At 36.6% G+C, this 21956-nt stretch overlaps 1 protein-coding gene across 1 annotated transcript in view; it reads left to right on the plus strand.

The window, feature by feature from the left end:
• The window catches only part of FUT8 (fucosyltransferase 8), a 277270-nt gene that overhangs the window by 184569 nt on the left and 70745 nt on the right, over positions 1-21956 (plus strand). Inside the window, exon 6 of the mRNA XM_036736089.1 lies at positions 8536-8773. Within this exon, the coding sequence (XP_036591984.1) occupies positions 8536-8773 (238 nt within the window). The remainder of the gene's footprint in view (positions 1-8535; positions 8774-21956) is intronic.

A 21956-nucleotide genomic window follows, 5' to 3' on the forward strand; every position in this document is an offset into this window, starting at 1 on the left:
GAACATAGTGAGTGCTATATAAATGTTAGTTATTATTGCTGTTAGTTGTTATTTTAATATAGTTCTTCTAGTCAGATGTATGCTATCAAGCTCAAAAAGGGCTTTGCAAAGTTCGATTATAAATGGGGCATCTCATTTTCAAAATCATTAAATTGATAAATGCTTTGATAAGTGCCCAGGTGGTAAAGAAAAGTTATTTTAGATATCGTTGGCATTATTTTTGCCTTCTGTTTTAATGCTATTATTATTATATTTTCTTATTTAGATCAGTCTGATCATTTCACCTTGAGTTCTTAGAGAATTGCCTATGGCACAGAGTTTCTTAAGGTCACCAGTATGTGTTAGAGGAGGAACTTAAACCTAGGTCTGTCTGACTCTGAGGTTGGCTCTCTGTCCATTATTTACTCCACCCTGTCTCTCAGTCAGAATATTATTAATTTAGTCTTGAGAAGAATTGTCAGGAGTTGGGTTTTTAAAAGTTTGAGGTACATTAAAAATGTACCTCATTTCTTTTAAAATTTAATTTAATTTTCAATTAACAAGATTTATTTTTTTTCCCTTAAAACTTCTCACCCTATTTGGGGAAGAAAAAAAGTGAAACAGAAAATGAAAACCCTTGGAGCAAATATATTGTTAAGTCAAACTACATTCCTTCATAAGCCATGTCCAAAAATATATGTCTTACTCTGTATCTTATATCCATCGCCTCACTATCAGGAGGTAGGTGGCATACTTCATCATTGGTCCTCTGATAGCATTGCATTGATCAGAGTTTTTAAGTCATTCAATGCTGTAATGTTATTATGCTGTAAGATTGTTCTCTTGGCTCCAGAATCAGTTCATATAAGTCTTCCCATGTTTCTCTATAACTCGCTCTTTTTGCCATTTTTTTGGCAGCAGGGTAGTATTCCATTATATTTCTGTAATAGTATTTTTTCAGCCATTGCCCAGGGGTACCTGAATATAATTTTTAAAAGACTAGATTGTTTGTGTAATTATTACTATTAATTAAAATAATTTTTTTGTATTCCTCTTTAGGTTGCTAATCTACTGCTTCATTTTGTCATGGAAGTAACCCAGGTTTTCAAAAAAAAATTTGCCAGCTGAAAAGGTTATACCATGAATGTGATCTTAGCAAGTTGTATGTGCTTTCAGAGGACCAGCCTTGATAATTACAGAGAACCTCACCACTAATAGGCTGGCCACTAAATGATTAATTATTTGGCCGTGGCAAAGAAATAGGAAAGGAGGAAGGAAGAGAAGAAGGAAGGAATAGAGAGAGAAAAGAAGGGAGAAAGGAAGAAAAATGTAAGATCATCTTTGGGTTCTATGTGGCCCTCTTTTTTGTCTTCAATGACAGTGACAGAATGTAGGAGAAGGAGTCAAAGAGTTCTAAGAATCATGCAATTCTTATAAATAGTAATCTACCCATGAGATTCTTGTCCAATAAGTTACCTCTGTTGAAGGATCTGAATCGTAGCAATATTGACATTCTTTCTGTAAATAATACCATAAGAGGAAAGGAAGTTAGAACTACACGTAAAGATGGTTTAGCAGTAGTGATTATTAATTGGATTTGGGGAGGGGGGGCACACATAAGGGTGGGGAGCCAGTGTCTACAAACCTTTCTATATAATTATTTCAACATAATTTGCTTTCTTGGTAATTCTGTGTATTTTATTTATTTAAAAACGTCTTTCTGAGAAGGGGTCCATGATACAAAAATGGTTAAGAATCCCTGGCAGAGAGGCTAATAATAAACGAGCTGGTAGAGTTTGTTTTCTGTTGTGTCCAAAGGAAACAAAAAAAAAAATCCCTTGGCACAACAGAGAGATGCATAGAGAGGGTAACTATGCTGTATTATGTTATCATTAGAGAACTTCTCAGGAGAAGTACATAAAGGGTATCATCTGAGAAGATAGACGATAGGGAGAGGAGTAAGGCCAGTTATATAGTGAGAATAGAACATAATCAAGGGAGAGCCTGTGTGTCCATTGGTAATTTTAGAATATCATGAACTTTAGAGGAAGGCCCATAACATATTGGTTATAACTCCTGTGAAGGATTTATGAGAGGCAGAGGCAGGAGTCGTACAATATGAGAGGACATGGATAAGTTGCATTTTTGTACCATCAAAAGTACCCATATTGATGAAATCCTACTGAAGCTATCAAGCTTTATAAAGGCTTTTGGCTTACTGACTTCATGAAAAGATTTGAAAAGGGTGTCCCTGTCCAGCAGTGGCAGTGGCTGAATTTGATTTGGGCTTTATTGTTTGCTGACATTTTGAATCAACAATAATTGTAAATATTGTTGAAAATTACCAGGCACCTGGCATTTTGCTGTGGAGTAAAGAAGTCAGAGTAAGTTTTGATAGTTTTTATTAAACAACAAAAATAATTAGAATTGCTAAATATTAAGATGTTATTTTTTTGTGTGTTCATCAGTTTTCATCTCACCTTATTGTCTAAGACAAATACAGTGATCCAGATCTCAGGCCCCAAGTCCTCTTTTTACCTGTGGTAGGTACTTTTTTCTTCTCTGTGGAGTGTTAACATGAACATGTTAAAAAGCAGCTGTGGCATTCCATCCCAGAGGGCTCTGTGTGTCCATTATGAGGGAAGGAATTCTTCTATTTGCTGTATAAAGTGGTGATAGAGGACCTTTCTGAAGTCAAGTAGTAATTATGAGTAGTTTAGATGATGTGCTATCTTTAACCTCACACATTTGTCCTGAGTCTCTGACTTGTGGAAACAGGCCCATGGGCTACAAATCTGAGGCAGAGCATTGTATGTGCTCCTGGAGAGCAGCGTCGTGTGGATTTATGTGGAATTTTTTTTGTCCTCGTCAAAGTATGAATGAGAGAAATGGGCTGATTGTCTTGCTCTTTTCACCCTGGATTGTATAAAAGAGGCTTTCTTAAATTGAGATTTGTCAACTTTTTGAAAAATAACTATTTCAATATGGCTTTATCCTATTTATTTACTTTCTGCATTGAAAAATATTATTATGAAAGGGAGCCCATAGACTTCACCAGATTGTCCATGACACAAAAAAAGATTAAGAACTCCTGGTTCTAAAACATTTCTGAGCCCCCTCGGTGTTCAGGGAAGAAGATCTAAGAGAAGGCATTTTCCATAAATGGCTTGCAGTGTCCTGATTGTAAAGATCCGACAAAAGTGCTGATTTATGGATCTCGAATATAAGCAATCAGTTCCTCTTTTTCTTCAACCTGCTTACTGTAATTTTTGGGTAATTGTGTGGGTGTATTTACTGCTAATTGTTTATATTAAAGTTTTTTTTTAAAGCATTCTTAGAGGCTTTTAGGCAAGGATTTTTAAAATACAATTGAAATTATCAAGTTAAGATGGCTGGTACCTTTACTTGCAGCTGTAAGTTTTCCTCTTTCCAAATTGTAAAAGACTGCTTTAGCTTTTTCTGACTTGGTTGTATGTGCAGTTGTTTTAAAGTACCAAGCTGTCAAGATAACAAAGTCAGCACATTGTACAGCTTGATATGTTATCATCTCCTCATTAGATTTCCACACGAGTCTTAAAGAAATGCCCAGGGAAACAGATTCCTTAAAGCGTTTGGGTATAGCACATTTGGTCCTGTGCTATTGTACCACTTTTTTTGCTTGCCAAAATTTTTTCTGCCTTAGGGGGTTCAGAAGGACATTGAGATAACATCTTATCCTTACTATTAAAATATTGTTTCATAAATTGAGAATAATTTCCTTTCTTAGCTTTTAAAAGTGAGAATGCTGTATTTAACTTTCTCTTTTGTGGCTATGAACTTCACCCAGAGCCTAAAGTTTAATTATTTCTTTACAATATCTCTTTATCTCATTTGCTTCATTACCTTTTTTGCTGCATCCTTTTATATAATTTAGGAGATAATAAAAACATTGTTTCTAGTGAAGTGAAATACCTTTTTATGTTTTAAAAAATCTGCTCTTCATTACCAGCACAAAGTTGAATGTTGTAATTTTGAAAAGTATTTAGTTTTGTAATTAGGGAAACCTAGACTAGAGTTGAATCTAATAATTGTTTATTAAACATCTGGGTTTCTTTCTCTCTCTCTCTCTCTCTCTCTCTCTCTCTCTCTCTCTCTCTCTCTCTCTCTCTCAATTCCACTGTCTTTCTGTTGGAAACAAGAACTATTTATAACCAAACCATTCACACAACCTGTGGGCAGTTGTTGGAGTGGGGCTAGTTAGCCCCAATTCAGAGTTAGTGTTAAGGCAACTTTGTAAACCCTAGTAGTTCAGCACCCATCCCTTCCTCTTTACTATTCTTCTGACATGGAAGAGACTGTAGTGCAGTGGAAAGAGGAATCCACATGTGTGGGTTGTAGGCTCTACTGCTATGACCATGAGCAGGCTTCTTAACCTTTCTTTTTTTGTAATTTAAGAAAATTAACTTTAATAAGGGGCACATAGAACTTCTTAACCTTTCTTAATCTCTCTTTGTCTAATATTATCTGATTGAGCTTGAAAATATCTAAGGTCTTCTAAGTTATAACAATCTTTGATACCAATTTGATTTGATAAGAATAAATATAAAGTCCTACACATAAGTTCAGAACCTCAACTGCACCAAGTATAGGACAGGAAAGGCAAAAGTAGATAGTGTTTTGTTTTGTTTTGAAAAGCACTTGGAGGTTTATTGAACCACACCCCCTATATAAGTCAAAGTGTGATTTTGCAGTTTAAAATGCAGGTGTGAATTTAGGTAGGTATTAAAAGAAACATAATATTGAAAATATGGGTCAGTTAAAGGCTCACTATATTCTGTTGTCATCAGACCACCATATTTTGGTAAAGGAAATTGATAAATTGGAGCATGTCCACAGGAGAACAACTAAGATGTCATGAGAGGATTCACTGAAAGATCTAGAAACATTTAGGATAAGAGAAGACTTAGAAGGGATATGGGCACCATCTTCACATCTTTGAAAAGCTGTCGTCTGGAAAAGATTTTGCTCTTGTTTCACTTGGCCTCAGAGAACAGAACTAGAACTTAGCAAAAATGTTCTGTTAGAGCTGTCTAAAAGTGGAATGAGCCAGCTCCTCAAATACATTCTGCGAGTTGGAACTACTGATAAGGAAATATTACAGAGAAGATTTATACAGCAGATATAGATTGGACTAAAGGACATCTCTCTTTTTTTTAAACTAAAAGCTATCTGTTTCAGCTCAGAGAATCTGTGATTCTTTAACTCTGATTCTTTCATTGTTGAACGTTGTTCATAGCCTTAGTTTCTTCATCTACAAAATAGAAGCAATCATAACTGCCTTACCTCTCTCCTAACAGGGTTGTTTTAAGGATCAGTAGAATATAGGGTTCTTGAAGGCAGGGATTATTTTATATCCCTAATACTTGGAACAGAGTATAGAAGGCACTTAGTAAATGCTTGTTGATAAGTTGAAATAAGATAATAGGGAAAATGTAAATATTATTATTGATATCAGTAGTATTACATGTATCTCACTTTTCTAATGATACAGCTTATACTGATGCCTTTTGAGGAGGATAGCCAGCATGACTCAGAGTTAGTGACTTTTGTGGAAATTCACTTATTTTCAACCAATATATAATAATTCCATTGTATTAGATTTTGGGAACAGGCTCTCCCCTCTGCCAGGTTAAGGTAATATTGGCATTGCCTTTTCTATGTCCCATTAAAGCTATTCCCGCACATGCTAGGGAACAGCTCCATCATCATACATATTATCTTTTCTGGATCTGATATGTGAGGGTCACGTAATGTCTCCTCAAATAAAGTCACTATATTACGTAAAAGCCACATATAATAAAGATATCCCATAGCCCAGGTGTTAGTCCTGTCTGCTACACCAGCATTATAAAAGAGCCCTGTTGTATTTATCTTGTGTGACATACAACTACCTTGGAGTTATCTAGTGCCTCTCCAAATTGCTTGAAGCAATTTGAGACATACCCTGACATATATCATCATAGTATGCTCATGAAATAAACAGGGGCATATACTTTTATTTCCACTCTATATATTAATAAACTGAATCACAGAGAAGTTGTGTATGCATTCCTCCCAACAGAACAAACTTAGTCTTATTCATTCTGGTTCTCTCTCCTGAAACAATGCTTCCCATTTAGATCAGAAGCATGGAGCTGTTTGGTTTTTCCAGATATTAATTCTAAATAACTTTGTCTTATATTAGCCTGTGTGTGCACAGGCATGCGCACACACACACACACACACACACACACACACACACACATTTTCTGGCCAAAGTCTTATGTGTTCCCTGGACTTTTAAAATACTACTGTGACAATAAATTGGGTTGCATTTCTGAGTTCTTTTATTTGTGGTTATCAATCCAAGCAGCCCCTTATTTCCTTTTCTCTTATCATGAGCTCTCTGCCTTGAAGGCTTCTGTTTGTTTACCTTATACTTTTAGACCTTTCTCATTTCTGAGCAAAACGTAATGGAATTTTCCCTCCTTCTTCAACGTTCCCTATGATGCAGGACAGCAAAGTCACATATTGAATGATAGTGTCTTTCAACCTGTTTGAAATACATTTAGATTATTGCATTAAATCTCATGTTGTCTAATAGCTCCATTCCCTTCTTTCCCTTAGCCCCAAATCCTTGTGAAAAAAGTACTATAATCTAATTAAACTCTTATTATAAAGTATGCTATATGCATTCTTCCTAAATGGAAGATGATAGTTTTTATGAGGAAAATTGAAAAATAAAGTAAAAGATGTAAAGCTGCTGAAGCTTTCTGGTCAAACAGCTTTTTTTTCAGTTTAGTAATGGAAGTCACAACATTTCTTTGTTTTTTTCATATTTTTCCGTTGTAAAGGACATTCTCTTTTTAATACATATAAAAATTTAACTCACAGAGCAGTACTATATTTCTTTCAAATCACAAAATCTGATAAACGTTAGTGTTCTGTATTCTCTTGATAAACTTCTAAATAGCTAATAAAACTTTCAATCAGCTTGAGAATGCTATTTATTCCCAGTATCGTTGTTTGATAGGGAACAAAGAATTAATGGTGCATTGCTCATCATTGCCATCTCTCCATCATCCACCCTTCCTCTCTCTCTTTTTCTCCCAAATCTGATGCATCTGTAACAGCTGGGAAGGGAATGAATACCGTTTGCCTCAGTGAGAAGCCTCTGATCAGTTCTGACAGATTTTTCAGAGGCTTAGGCAAAAGGAATCAGCAACTCTGGTACTTGATCTGGAAATAAATTTGACCAAACATAGATGAGATTTATCAGTGCAGTCCTTTGGGACCACTCAAGACCCCTGGCTTCTAAAAGGTTCTGGGCCTGTTCTTAGAAACAACCTGCTAGCAGGATCACATTTGAATTTGCAAGGTACCTCTAGTTATTTCTATTGCATTTTCACCTTGGCTTTTTTCTCCAAATCATGTTTTATTTTTACCATTGTCACCTAGGCTTAGTATCTTTGGCCTGTACTTGACAACATCCTTTAGAATGTAGGTGCACACTTGAAATCTGGGTGACTAATTTACCTTAGACTAAGGAATAATTACTTTGCCTCTTGATATATTGAAGACAAATTTTTGGCATTTCCAACTGTTTCCACTTTCATTTTCCTTTGAGGCAAAACAGCTTGGAGCAAACTCATGCTAAAGATCTCAGGTGAGAATGGAGTTGTATTTAAGTAGCAACCTGAGGATATTTAGCAAAAGTAGAAACATTAAGACAACATTAAAATTAGACTGAAAAAGAAAATTCCCACGTTAGTTAGCCTCACTGTTAAATAGTCTTGAGTATTTTAACCATGTTTAGCCTCATTTTAATAGCAACATATGCATTTAGGAAAATAATTCCCCGAATTAAAAAATGGCATAACACATTCTTATGAGAGCTAAGGCAAAACAAACTTTATACACTGAAAGTTATTAGCAAAAGAATCATGAAAGGGTGGCAGTATATAGAACAACTCTGACATAACTGAGGTTTTCTGACCAGAATGTCAGCTACAACCCAGTGGCTTTGTGTTGCCATGTTCTAAATGTTGATTTCACTTGTGACATTTAGAGTTCTGGTCTCACATTTGTAGTTGTGGTTTCATGTAAGTTGTAGTTTTCCTTCAGGAAAATTTGAGCCTTTTCACTGAGGGAAAGCTCAGAGCACTGAGATGCTGCCAAAGTAAATCAGGTAATCCCTTCACCAAGGTTTTCTTCATGATATACACAATTTTGAGTTCAAAGATGATCACATCTGTGTGTTCCGACAGATGGCAAAGCAAAAGAGTAATTTAAAATGCCAATTGTTTTATTTTACATTTGTTCAGTGAAGCATGTGAAATAACTGTCCTTTTTCACCACTATCTTACCAAGAATGCACATAAATTTTCACCGAGTGAAAGCCCGCTCTTTTGTTTAATGGGCAATGTGTTGGAATAGTCTTAGCTTACATGTGATTTAAGACCCGTCATTTTTTCACTTAGAGAAACAAGTCTCTCTATATAGTTTGTCTCCAGCTTTACTTCTTTCTTCCACTCCCAGAACCCCAAGGATTGCAGAAAAGCCAAGAAGCTGGTGTGTAATATCAACAAAGGCTGTGGCTACGGCTGTCAACTCCACCATGTTGTCTACTGCTTCATGATTGCATATGGCACTCAGAGAACTCTCATTTTGGAATCCCATAACTGGCGCTATGCTACTGGTGGATGGGAGACTGTATTTAGACCTGTAAGTGAGACATGCACAGATAGAACAGGCACTACTACTGGACACTGGACAGGTAAGAATTCAAGAGGTATTTATTTTCTCAGGTTGGTAATTTGTACAGCACAAAGGATCTCAGGATTGAATGACTAAGTATTCTGATTTTTATTTAGAGCTTTTAAAAATGTTATAGTTCTCTTTCTTCTGTGCTCCAAAGTGACAAGCATTTCTCATGCAAACTAAACTTGAAAAGTATTGAATTTTATAGTTTGATACCCATGTTTTTATGTGGAATCAAAGGATTCACTCATAGTCTTTCTAGAAGTAATAGATTATTTCAATGCCAGTGAGGTTGTGCAATGGATAGAATATTGAACTTGGAGTCAGGAACACCTGAGTTCCAATCCAGCTTCAGACATTTACTAGCTATGTGATCCTAATCAACTTGCCTAACCTTATGCTGCTCCAGTTTCCTCTTCTATAGAATGAGGGTAATGATTGCAACGACCTCCCAGGATTGTTGTAAGGATAAAATGAGATATTTGTAAAATGTTTTGCAAACCTTAAAGCATTATATAAATACAAACTGTCATTATTATTATTATTATTATTATTATTATTAACTCTGCCTTTCTGTAAAACTTCACTTAATAGAATTTTTAAATCTTGGGTTTTAAGAACAATGGCATTATCAAAAGAAAACCACCAAATAAGACCTACAAAGCTAATCTGATACCCTTTTCTTCCAAGGTAAAGCATTACATTTGGAGTTAGGAAAAATCGTACTGATCAGCATGTTACTGATATTGACCACATCCCTAAAATGAGATCTCTTTAAAAGAAAAAGAAAAACTCGATATAAGCTGAAGAATAGTATCAAGTTTGGGGTGTGTGTGTGTGTGTGTGTGTGTGTGTGTGTGTGTGTGTGTGTAGACCTCACTTAGGTTTGATGCAATTCAGATTTGGGGAAAATATGAAGCTATATTTAAACCAGTACAATTAATATGATATAATTGACATTAAGTAGATAGCCTTAAATTGGCCCCTTTGCTTCTATGGCTCCATTTGAAAAATTGAAATAATTATGTCTTGTCACAGAGTTTTCATAAAGCTTAATCACATAATGTATATAAAGTGCTTTGAGCTTCTCTGAGAAAGGTGCTAGACTCTAGCAGGGGTGAGAACCTACAACCTCGAGGCCACAACAGGTTCCATACCCCTGTTTAGAGCAATACAAAGAATTTTCTTAAGAGGTATTTTGTAATCAGTGCTTAGGAAGATTTAGAATCTATTCAGCAATTGGTTCTTTCCTTAAAGTTCTCATATTTTAAAATAAGCCTCTTCCCTAAAAATCAGAACTAAATTTTAGTTCCAAGGGTATATCTCCTATAGATCAGACCTGCTGCTGTCATCAACTGGTACTATCAGCTTGAGTATCAAGGTTTTAAAGATGCTAAATCTATCAGCCAAGAGAAGCAGCTCTTCTTGGCTCCCTGTGGCTAACTTTTTCATTTTGTAGACTATGTCCAATTTCAAGCTTCTGTGAATGTGAAACTATGCAGTCAGGTTGGCACAGATACTGCTGTGTTTCACTGCTCCTAGTAAAATCTGAGTTTTTAGATGGTAACCAGTTGTTAGAAAAAATGAAGCATAATGGATAGATCAAAATCTGCCCTCCAATTTGATCTCATTTGAGCCACTAGCTTTCAATTTTCTCTTTGTTCTTATTCTACAGTTGGGAGTGGTCACATGGTAGTGGAAGGTTTAGAAATTTAAGTTTGCCACAAGTTCACAAGCCTACGATCATCTCAACCACCCCCTTCTCCCCTGTCATTTTGAAGATGAGAAAATGGAAGTCCGGGGAGTAACGTGGCTCCCCTGAGGTCACTTGGGATAATTAGGGGCAGAACCACAACTCCTGCAGAAGTGGTCAGAATCCACATCTCTGGTTCCTGCCTCTTCCACTATCCCATGGTCATAATGTTAAACAAAGCAACATGGTCTATGGTAGGGTTACTGAACTTGAGGTCAGAAGATTCAAGTTTAAGTTCCTGCTCTGGTAGTTATGTTATAATTGGAGACTCTTAGAGCTGGAAGGGGCCTCACTGGATCATCTAGTCCAATTTGTACTCTGGCCAACACACTTGCCTCCTTATGTCTCAGTTTGTCCATCTTTAAAATGGAGATAATCTAATTAATTAGATTAATTTAAAATGGAGATAATGCATAATAGTCAAATTGCCTACCTTGCAGTGTCGTTGGAGGAAAACTCTTGCAAACTGCTGTACAAATATGAGCTATTATTAGAATAAAAAAAGAAGTTAGCCTATTTTGAAAACCAGAGTCATGTGTAATTGTTACTAAAATTTTCCATCCCTTTTCTCCTACTTTCTTTCTATTCCCTCCTAATAAGCCTATTTTATATTTAGTATTCACATGTTTGAACATTTTATTTAAAATCCTCATGAAGCTGAACAGATATTTTAGTTAATCAGCCGCAAAGGGAAAGTTGCCATCAGTGCATCTGCATCCATTCTCTCAGTCACTTACATTCATTTTCCAGGGTTGTAAAGGACCCATTTCATCAGTAAGTTACAGCCAATGGTGCAGAAGTACAGTTTATAGTAAATCATACTCTCCTTAGCACTGTAGGTACTCTTTGAAATCATGCATTTATTTTCATGCTTCTGAATCGAACTGTCCTTGTTAGATACCTTTAATTAGTTCAGATTGGTGATTTTTAAAAGTTTGTAGAGAACATCATAACTGAACTAATACTAACTTATTGTCAGAATAGTTAAGGCATTTTTTCTTTGAATTGAAGTAGTTTTTGTTTTTTAAGAACTATGACTGATTGTTTTGCTATTTATTATCTAGATAGGTATATTTTTGTTATTTATATAAATGTATATTTTATATATGCATATTTTATAAATATGTGTATATTTTTATTAGTGCCTTTTCAGAATTAAGGAAAATAGAGTGAATACTAATAACTACTTTGACATTAATCCTTTAGTTGGGCATAAAGTAACTACATCTGTTATTTTTCTGACATGTGCAAAGAATCTTGGGATAATTCCCTTGGCATCACTGCCATGAATTATTATTGTTCCTACCCATTTGACATGATATGCCTGCAGGTGGAATTTAGTGATTCCAACTCAAATCTGTCACTCGTACAGGTCTTGGGGTGCATAGCTGATCATTTAATTCTATTAATTCTATTTTTCCTTCACAATTTTACATCCCTTCTGGAACCATATCCTTAGAGTAAGCATTTTGGCTTAACTGAAGCAAAATATGAAAGATCATGCTTTCAATTAAAAACAACAAAAATCCTTTCAGCACCTGAAAATGTCATGTCTGTTCCCAACAGGTGCATGTTCCAAAGGGATTGACAAAACAATCTCTTTATTTTGCTAAACAGAGCCAAGATGTTTCCCAAACTCAAGCTAACAGGTTATATTGGTCCTGATTCTTCTCCTACAAAGATTCCTTACAGTAATTTAGAATGTTAATTTGGCCTGGGTATTTAAGAGTTTGATAAATGCCATTTTCAGTTGAATTTCTCTTGAATTAAATATACTGACTTTTTAAAAAGTTGTTTCTAAATATAACTTCCAAAATGGTTTGATAGTGAGAGGGAGGAAAAACCTTGCCATTGAATGATTCAGTGATTAATATATTCCAAGTTAGATTCTCCCTTAACTGAATCCCCATATCTATACTATTTTTTTCTTAAAAAATGGACAGTTCAGCCACCTTGGTACAGCTAAACCAGTTCAGCATTTTTGTTTGTGTATGTTTTGTTTTTTTCCCCCTCTCTGACTAGTCTTCTTTGATTGATATCCTTTTTGGCTACTAGCTGATTCACAACCTCCAGGGCTTCTCTTTTTAAGTGGAATTGATAGTTACATTAATTATAGTAGGAGAGGTTTGTTGTTTTTCAATCGAGAGGTGTTTAATATAAACACCATGATTACATAGCCATCTGCTATAGTTCCATAATCAGACTGAATCCTTGTACTCTATAACCCTCTCATGACCTAAAGAGATGGAAACTACTGAATTTTCTGAATACAGAAGCTTTTGTATATGTTCTTTGTCACTAGAGTAGATGGATTTCCTCCTTCCTTTTCCTTTACTTCCTCTTCAGTAAAAAAGGGATTTAAAAAATATTTCATTGAGTGACCTAATGTCAATTGGTATTTAACATTAAAGATGCATCTCTGCCTGAGATGTCTCATTGAGCATTTAATATGGAAATATACACTTTGTCTATAAATAATACTACAAAAGCTACTGTTATCAGAGAAATGTATGACAGGAAAACAAAGATGGGTAGATACCTAGTAAATGCAAGAGATAATCAATGGACAGCCCTGTGGTGTGTTTCTATCCTGGCAACATTATAAGATCTAGAAGATCTTCAGTACATTGGATGATCTGTGACAGATTTGTGAGAAAATGTAGAAAAGAATCACAGAAGATGGGCAGACAGAGATGTGTTGCAATCTGCCCGGTTGGAAGGAGTAATATCTTTTATGGACCCCTCTTGGAGAGATTCTTCAAAATGAATCCCTACTTTTTGCAATCATTGAAAGAAATTAAGAGAAGCTTGAGGTTAAGTTTAAGGCAGTTGGTCTCAGGGTCCTTTTTGACCCTCCCTCTTATGTAGTCCACTCCTTTATAACACACTTACTCAGAATGCAGTAAGAATCAGCTGGACTACGAGGCAGAGATGAGGAGGGAGAGAGAGTTCCAGGCATGGAGGGGACATCAAATGAAAATGCCTGGATTCTGGTGATGGAGTTCCATGTGTGAGAAACAGCAAGGAATCTAGTATCATTGAATCCTAGAGTCCAGTAGGGAAGTGTGGGGAGAATTTATGAGGTGTGAGAAGACTGGAAAGGTAGGAAGGGGTCTGGCTGCCAAACAGAGAGTGCTATGTTTGGACCTGGAGGCAAAAGGAAGCCACTGGAGTTGATTGATTAGGAGGCAGCATGCTCAAACCCAGCAAGCTATTGCAGTAGTCTAAGCATAATTTGATGAAGGCCTGTACGAATCTGGTAGCAGATAAGGGGCATATAGACAAGATACTTTGAAGGTAGAAATGACAGGACTTGGGTGAGAGAGTGAGAAGTTGAAAATGACCTCCAGGTTGTGAGCCCAAGTGACTGGAAAGATGGTACTACTATCCATAATGATAGGAAAGTTAAGAAAAAGGGAGGAATTGGGTGTAGGAGTGGATAATGAGTTCAGTTTTGGGTATAATGAGTTTTAAGATATTTATGAGACATCTAATTCAAGGTGTCCAGTACATAATTGGAGATGTGAGACTGGGGGTGAGGAGAGACTGAAAACAAATGTTTGTGGATCCATGGGAAGTGATGACATCACCCAGTGAAGTAGTACATAAAGTGAAGAGAATCAGGCTTAGGACAGAATTCGGGGGCAGCCATGACATAGATGAGGATCCAGCAAAGGAGACTGAGCAGGAAGGATCAGAACCATGAAGAGCAATGTCATGAAAACAGAGAGAAGAGAGTATCAAGGAAAAGAAAATGGCAAAAGGTATCTGAGTGATGTGAGACAGGGAGAAGGAAGGGCTTCATGCTAAATGGCCTTAATTTTTTCAGTGAAATATGAGGCAAGGTTCTCAGCTGAGAAATGGGAGGACAGGGAGCCACAGGAGGTTGGAGAAGGAATGAAAAGGTTTGGAAAAGCAGTTGTTGTGAGTGGGAAAGTGAGTCAATTCAGGAAATGTAAAAGGATCACTTTCCTTTAGTGAAGGCCTGGTTGAGACCCAGTAGTGCAGTTTCATGATTCTTTTCATCTTTGCCCAACAGAACGAGTAGGAGAAAAGTTACCGTCCAGAGTCTGAGGCTTGGCAAGGCAGTATCTTTGATAGGATATAGGAGCAAGGGACTCAAGAGAAGAGGACAGTGCAGAGTTGAACTTGTTCACCAAGGGGTCACAATGAGGAAGGGAGGAGAGTGTAGCAAGTGCAGGGTTGATGGAAGGCCTGGGAAAGTACTGAGGGTTAAGGCCTTAGAGGTTACAGTGAGGAAGAAGAACATGCTTAGGGGTTGCAAGGCACAAGTTGAAGAGGAATGATAACAGATTATGATCAGACAAGGAAAATTCAGAGTTCATGAACATGGAAGTGGTGCATTTGTGAGTGATTACAAGACCAAGGGGATGATCATCTCTGTTTACAGCTAAGGTGAGGTGGAGGAGTTGGTAACAGAAGGTTACAAGCTTATATGCACATGCTCTTTTCTGTCATTTGTACACTGAAATGTCCATGTTTGTTGATCTTTGTTCTGTTCATAAGTAAAATGCATTTAAAAAAATAAATTCTTTCATGTTTATAAGCTATTCTATATAGAAATAAAAGAAAATGAACTGAGGGGTAAAAGAGGGACATGAAGCAACAAAAAAGCCCTAAGGGATTAATGATTTAAGAGCATTTTAAAGAATCAGAAAAGGAGGAAGAAGTTGAATTAATAATCCTTGGATTGGGATGAAAACTCTTTGTATCAAATATCTTTGATAAGGGTTTGCTTTCCTAAATATATAGGGAATTAATACAGCTCTAAGACCAAGAGCTATTGGGTAGAAAAAAACAATGGATGTTAATGAATAGTTCTCAAAAGAAGACTTACAAATAACCATTTGAATTATGGGTCTGAATAAGAAAAACACAAAAGGAAGATGCCTGTGGTCTATAGACCACCATTCTTTGATACAGATGTCTTATCTTCTTCTTTCTCCTCCACTACTCACTCACTTTTTATTGGCTGAGTTGCCCTGAATCTAAGGATATTGGGGAATTGCAGCCCTTATTAGTCCAAAATAATTGATGTCTTGCCTTGGTCCATCCCCAGAGGTCAGCATACACTGTTGTCCCATTTTACTAATGCAAAAGGCTGTTAATTTGAATTATTTTGCACAAGGGCCTTCCTTTTACGTGAATGAAGAATTGACTTAGAGATTCTAATCGTATGTCTACAGTACCACCAAGGGCTTGTGAGGGTTTTGTTTGTTTCTTTGGGTTTTTGTTTGTTTTGATAGTGGCGGGAGGGGGGGGGGAGGTGTCCAGGAAAATGGGGGACTTGCTTTGATTTTGAATTTTCTGTCCAAAATCTGTCTGTTGACAAGTGGTCAATTGTCTATTCTCTGCTTGAAGACTTTCACCAAGTGAGAAGTTACCACTTCATTGTGTTGTCAGTCAGCTCTCAATGTTTCCTGACATCATCTTAAATTTGCCTCTTTACAGCTTCCCACCCATTGCTTAGAGTTCTGCCCCCTCCCCTCGAGGGGGGGGACAATCAAAACCCATCTAGTCCCTTTTTCACATGACAGCCCTTCAGCTATTTGAGGGTGGCTGTCATGTTCATTCTCCCTGCTAAACATCCATAACTCCTTCAGCTGATCTCCATGTGATAGGTACTCAAGACCATTTGCCATCCTTCATTACTTTTCCCTGGCACTCTAGTTTATCTACTTCCTTTTTAACCCTTGGTACCCAGAACGGAATACAATTCTCCACGTAGGCCTAGGGCATGAGAGCAGAGAATAAAATACCTCCCTATTCCTAGAAGCTATTCTTGTCAATGCAGCCTCAAATTCATTTGTTTTCTTTACTGCTGTATTGAACTTCTAGTCCACTGAAATCACCAGCTCTTTTTTTGAAATGACTGCTCTCTCAGCGTAGTTCCCTCTCTTATACTTAAGAAGTTGATTTTTTTTATACTTTGGTGCAAGATTTTACATTAGTCCCCACTGATTTTCATCATGATAATTCAACCCAGTGCTCTGAGAGCCTGTCAGGATCCTTTTGGATATTATGTTAACTCTGCTTTTCAGCATTGATTCATCTGTAAATTTGATGGGCATACTATTATCCATGCCTTTATCAGAGTCATTAATAAAAATGTTAAAACAGCATAGGGTCAAGAACAGATCAGATGTCTGATAACAAATAGACTTTATTTTCATGTACCTTTGCTACTTTTAGGAGGGTGATCACATACTGTAAGGCAGTGGCTAAAATGATAAAGTGATTGGGGCAGGGGGCAGTTGGGGACTGGGGTGATGGTGGTGGTGGTGGAGAATGGAGAGCGACACAAAATCAAAGAAAATTTTACTTGCTGAAAAACCTTCAAGATAAAGAATTGAGGGAGACCAGATCTGCTTTAGCTCTAGAGCTTGAAGGCATGTCTAGTCCAAATTTTTTTACAGATAAAGCTGAGGCTGCAAAAATTTAAAAGATTTGTCTGAGGTTGTAGAAATAGGATATACAAAGTAGTATTTGAATACAGGCTTTCTGACTCTGTAGACAGTGGACTACACTACTACTAAATTTTTATTTTATATGAGTTTTGTCATGTGATTTTTTTAAATGAACATTTTACTAGCATGTGTTAGTGTGACATGAATGTGTTGAGAAGTGTGACTGAACCTTGAATTGGAGCTTTCTGTCTAGTTTTTCCCCCTTTTGGAATTTAAAAGAAAGGAAACATTTGATCATTTCAGAACTGAAAGAGATCTTGCTCATCTCTGGGCTGACCCTCTCCTTTTATAGATGTGAAACTCTAAACTCAGAGAGAAGTTAAGTGACGTGAGACTATAGGTAAGGATAAGGATGCTCTAGGTACTACCTATGTGTTACTTCTTTGAAACCTGCTATAATACTGAACAAAATTTTTTTTTCAGTCAAGTCTCTTCATTCCCTAAAGCATTTTCAATATAGGTATACAAGGACTTTTCCTCATCTATAAAACTGAATTCTTATGTCAGGTATGGTTCATTAAATCTCAGAATCATAACGTTTTAGAACTTGAATGAACCTTAAACATCTAGCTTGACTCCATTTTACAGATGAGGAAAAGGCAGACCAGACGTACGGCAGAATTATGTCTGTGCAGCCCAGGTCTACTGCCTCCTGAGGTCATTTACTTCATCTGAACACATTAGAGAACAGGATATGAACAACCTATATGTCCAACCAGGCCATGATACCAAGGGACTATTTAGTATTTGGTTATAAAGTTGTACCTTTCAAGTGGATCCAAATATCTGTGGTCAAAATTTTAGCTTTTAGAGTAGAGGCTTTTTTAAGTCATTCCTGGAAAGCTTACTATCTACAGGGATGTGATAGTAAATATTTAACAACCAGTTGGGGGCTGGGGGGATATGGAATGTGTGTGAGAGGGAGGCAGAAAAAGTATCTGTGGCACACTTTTAAGTTTAATCTGCATCATAATCTCTTTAAATAGACAAAACAATAAATCAAGCCTTGATTTGTAGAGTTCGCTGATTTCCAAGGTGTAAATATTTATCTTCAAAAACGATCATATTAATAAAGAAGTGAAAGAGTACTTTCTATTTAACTTTTTGGATGGGGTCACTCTGTTACTGCTTCCCAACTTAGTATCAAGTGAAAACAATTATGACTTTATTTTAATAGTATAATGTTGATATAATAAAATTATCATTTCTCTGAGGAACTCAAAATCATTTTATACCTATTACCTCAGCAACCCTATGAAGGCTGTAAATTATATAGTGTCTATGTTCTTTAAAGCTTCTTTTAAAGAAATAAAAACTTCATCTAAAACATGCTCACTTTTGAACAGAATGTCTCTTATTTCCCCCTGAACAGAATTTCTTAAATGAGGGTCCTGTGAACTTGTTTTGATTATGTATTTCAGTGTTAACTATTTTCCTTTGTAATCCCTTGTATTTTATGCATTTAAAAACATTATTCCAAGTTGGGGTCTGAGGGCTTCACCAGACTGCCAAAGGGGTGCATGACACACAAAAAAACTTAAGAACCCCTGCTTTAGGAGAAGGAAGGGTGATAACCCATCTTTTTTTCTTACCTTCTTTGCATACATACAAGCTTATTTCAGTTTTTATTTTATTTTATAATGTGTTGATTGCTGGATCTGGCTTTGAGTTTTATTTCTAACACTCATTAGTTGTCTGCTCTAACTTTATTAATTTAGGTGTTCCCCACGGCAGTGATCATCGTATCTGCCCATCTTGTGTGACTCTTCACTATTTTCTCCTATAAGTATTCCACATGGGGTCCACCCAATGTTCTGGGGGACTTCTTTACTCTTTCCTGAGGATACACTGGATATCCATTTTAATTAAAGAGTGTGTGTGTGTGTGTGTGTGTGTGTGTGTGTGTGGATAAATGTTATGAAAATGAATGAATGAATCAATATCTTCAGCATTCTCATTTACTAGGGCCTACTAGGCTAACCTATCAAATTAGGAATTTAACCTTTCAGCATAAAAGGAAGTTTCCTTCCTAAAAATCTTTTTTTTTAAATGTGCTATTCATTTGGTTTGGACAGATAACAGTTTTATCTTCATAAAATGCCTAGCTATTAAACTGTATAATGTTTTAACAATTTAGGTTTTATACAATTTTTAGAATTTGCCTTTATGAGTAATAAGCATAAAAATATAGGTTAGCACTAACTATGAATCTTTATAGCAATATTTTCTGGCTTTTTGGTTGATTAAGTATTGGCAGAATGAGTTCAGCAATGTAGCACAGAAAGTAGCAGTGTATAGTTACAGTAAAAGTCAGTATATAATGAAAAACGTAGTTTAGAAATTCTCTTAGGTATGTATAAAACTTGCCCAATGTTACATAACAACAACAACTAGCATTTACATAGCAGCTTATGGTTTGCAAAGTGTTTTATAAATACTATTTCGTTTTATCCTTACAACAGCCTTAGAAAGGAGGGGCTATTGTTGTCCCCATATTACAGATGAGAAAACTGAGGCAGACAGAGGTTGTGACTTGCCCATGTTCACACAGTAAATGTCTGAGGTAGGATTTGAATTCAAGTCTTTCTGATTCCAGATCCAGTGCTCAGTGAATTGCTACTTAGTTGCCACTTAGTGTCAGAAATGGGCGCTAATTGCCCATCAAATAAGATAGATGTAAAACTATTTGTAAGAAGTTATGCAGATGTAATCCATCATCATCTCCATTATCATGCTTTATGGGATCTTGTTCAATCCACACTGCCTCGATTGCTTCGAAAATATAGGTTTACATTATTTCATGGCCCAAATGTGTTCCTACAAAATTGTAAGTTGCTTTTTAAAAAAATTATATTTTACGTGGTCAAAGGTAGTTGGCTATTAAAAGGACTCCTCCCCCGATTCTCCCTCTTAATTTTTTTCATTTTGAGAATGACTTTTATAATATGAATCAGCCACCTCCTTATTTGTTTCTTGTTCAGATTTGGATTTTTTTCTCTCAAATTTTGTTTTGGTTTCGTTTGGTTTGGTTTGTCTGTTTGGCTTTTCCCTTGGGCATGCTTATGTTCATCTTTGAGCTTTACTGTGATATTTGGCTTTCAGATTCAGACATCAGAGTGCATAAAAGGAAGAGTAAGATATTTCAGCAGCTTTTTGGTAATGGATCCTGATTTGTGGAAAATTCAGTAGCATTGAAGATCTTATTCAAATTCAGAATGTGTTTGTAGGGCAGCAGGATAGTTCAGTGGATAGTGGGCTGACCCTGGAGTCAGGAAGACCTGAGTTCAAATCTGGTCTCTGACACTTACTGCTGTGTGACTCAGGGTAACCCCATTTACTACCTCAATTTCCACATTTGTGAAAATGAGCTGGAGAAAGAAATAGCAAACCACTTCAGTGTCCTTGCCAAGAAAACCCTAAATGAGGTCAAGGAGAGCTGGACATGACTAACTGACTTTAAAAAAAAAGGATGATTTTTGCAAATAATATAATCAGTAACATTACTAACGTAGTTCAGTTCAACAGTTATTTAAGCACTTACTGTGTACAGTGAAATACCCTCATCTCCTATGCACTGGAGGTACAAATATGCAATAATGTGTGATTCTCGGCCTTGTTTTCTACAACTTATTACAAGAATATGACAAATAACTATCATATGGGTGTGTGCATATGACATATACACACATATATATATATCTATATATAGATATATATGGAGAAAGAAAGTGATTGTAAGGGCCTAGCTCTTAACAGTGTGACAGGGATTCATGGAAGGAGAGATCAGCAGTCCTCGACTCCTCATGTGAACCAGGACGGAGAGGCTAAGGAAAGAAACAGTAACAAGGGATCGCTTGCTTGGTTGATTTGTCCAATCTCAGGCTCCAGTTTGGCAATAAGAACCCGTGCGTTCCACATCAAGACGCCTTTCTGGAAGCAGACTCTTTAATTTCTAGGGGCTAGCAGCAGGCAGAGTACTGTGTGCATGCTCTGAAGATGAAGCTCATTTACCCTCAGAAACCCAGCCCTGATCACACAAACAGCACTGTCGTTCTACCTGATAAAAACCACCATAGACCCTGCAGCACCGAGGCTATCTCTGCCGGCTGGAGCCCCCTCCCAGGGGCTACGTGAAGGTGTCCCCAGGGCAATAGGACCCGACAGCTCTATCTTGTACTATGGTCCTACCAATTTAAAATCCAAAGAATTGAGCATATTATATGTGCTGTGTTAGCTAGAACAAATTGACTCCGGGCCTCAGTTTCCTTAGCTGTAAAAGAGAGTTGGACTAAGAACTCCTTCCAGCTCTAAATCCTATGGTCCTAAATCAGAGATTCCTTAACCTCTGTGTGTGTGTGTGTGTGTGTGTGTGTGTGTGTGTGTGATAGACCCATTTAATAGTCAGATGAACTGCTTCCTAGAGGAAGACTTTTTAAATAATTGAAGAAAATGCTAAATTTCAGTTAGCATTGGCAGCAAGGGCAAAATGTAAAAAAAAAAATGGGGTGCTATTCTGGTCATCTGAATGGCAAAATTTTCTCCAGTTGGACCCCCAAAAAGACATGGTTTTAGAAGTCAGCAGCACAAGTAGTGAAGAAAACAAGGAAGAGAGTGGGCAACTAAATAAATTGCAGACTTTACCTGAGAAAAATACAAATGAGGAAGAAAAAAAGAAATGGAGCAAAGAGGAAGTTTAAATCAAAAAGAAAAGGAAAAGATCTTATCTACTTCCTCTGAAGAAGACACTTCAAAACAATAGGAGCAGAAATCCCAAAGGAATGAAAAGGGAGAAAAAAAATCAAATGAAAAAAGAAAAAAAGAAGCAAAAAAAGGGAAAACACTCTTTATTTTACCATTCATTTTATTTCAGTAATAACTGAAACCTCTGCAGCGCATACAAATGACAGTGTTTATATAAAAGGTTTAAACTTGCTTCAGTAACTATGCTTTGCATTAAA

This window comes from Trichosurus vulpecula, chromosome 8 (genome assembly GCF_011100635.1).
Source record: "Trichosurus vulpecula isolate mTriVul1 chromosome 8, mTriVul1.pri, whole genome shotgun sequence".
In the NCBI taxonomy this organism is placed as follows: domain Eukaryota; kingdom Metazoa; phylum Chordata; class Mammalia; order Diprotodontia; family Phalangeridae; genus Trichosurus; species Trichosurus vulpecula.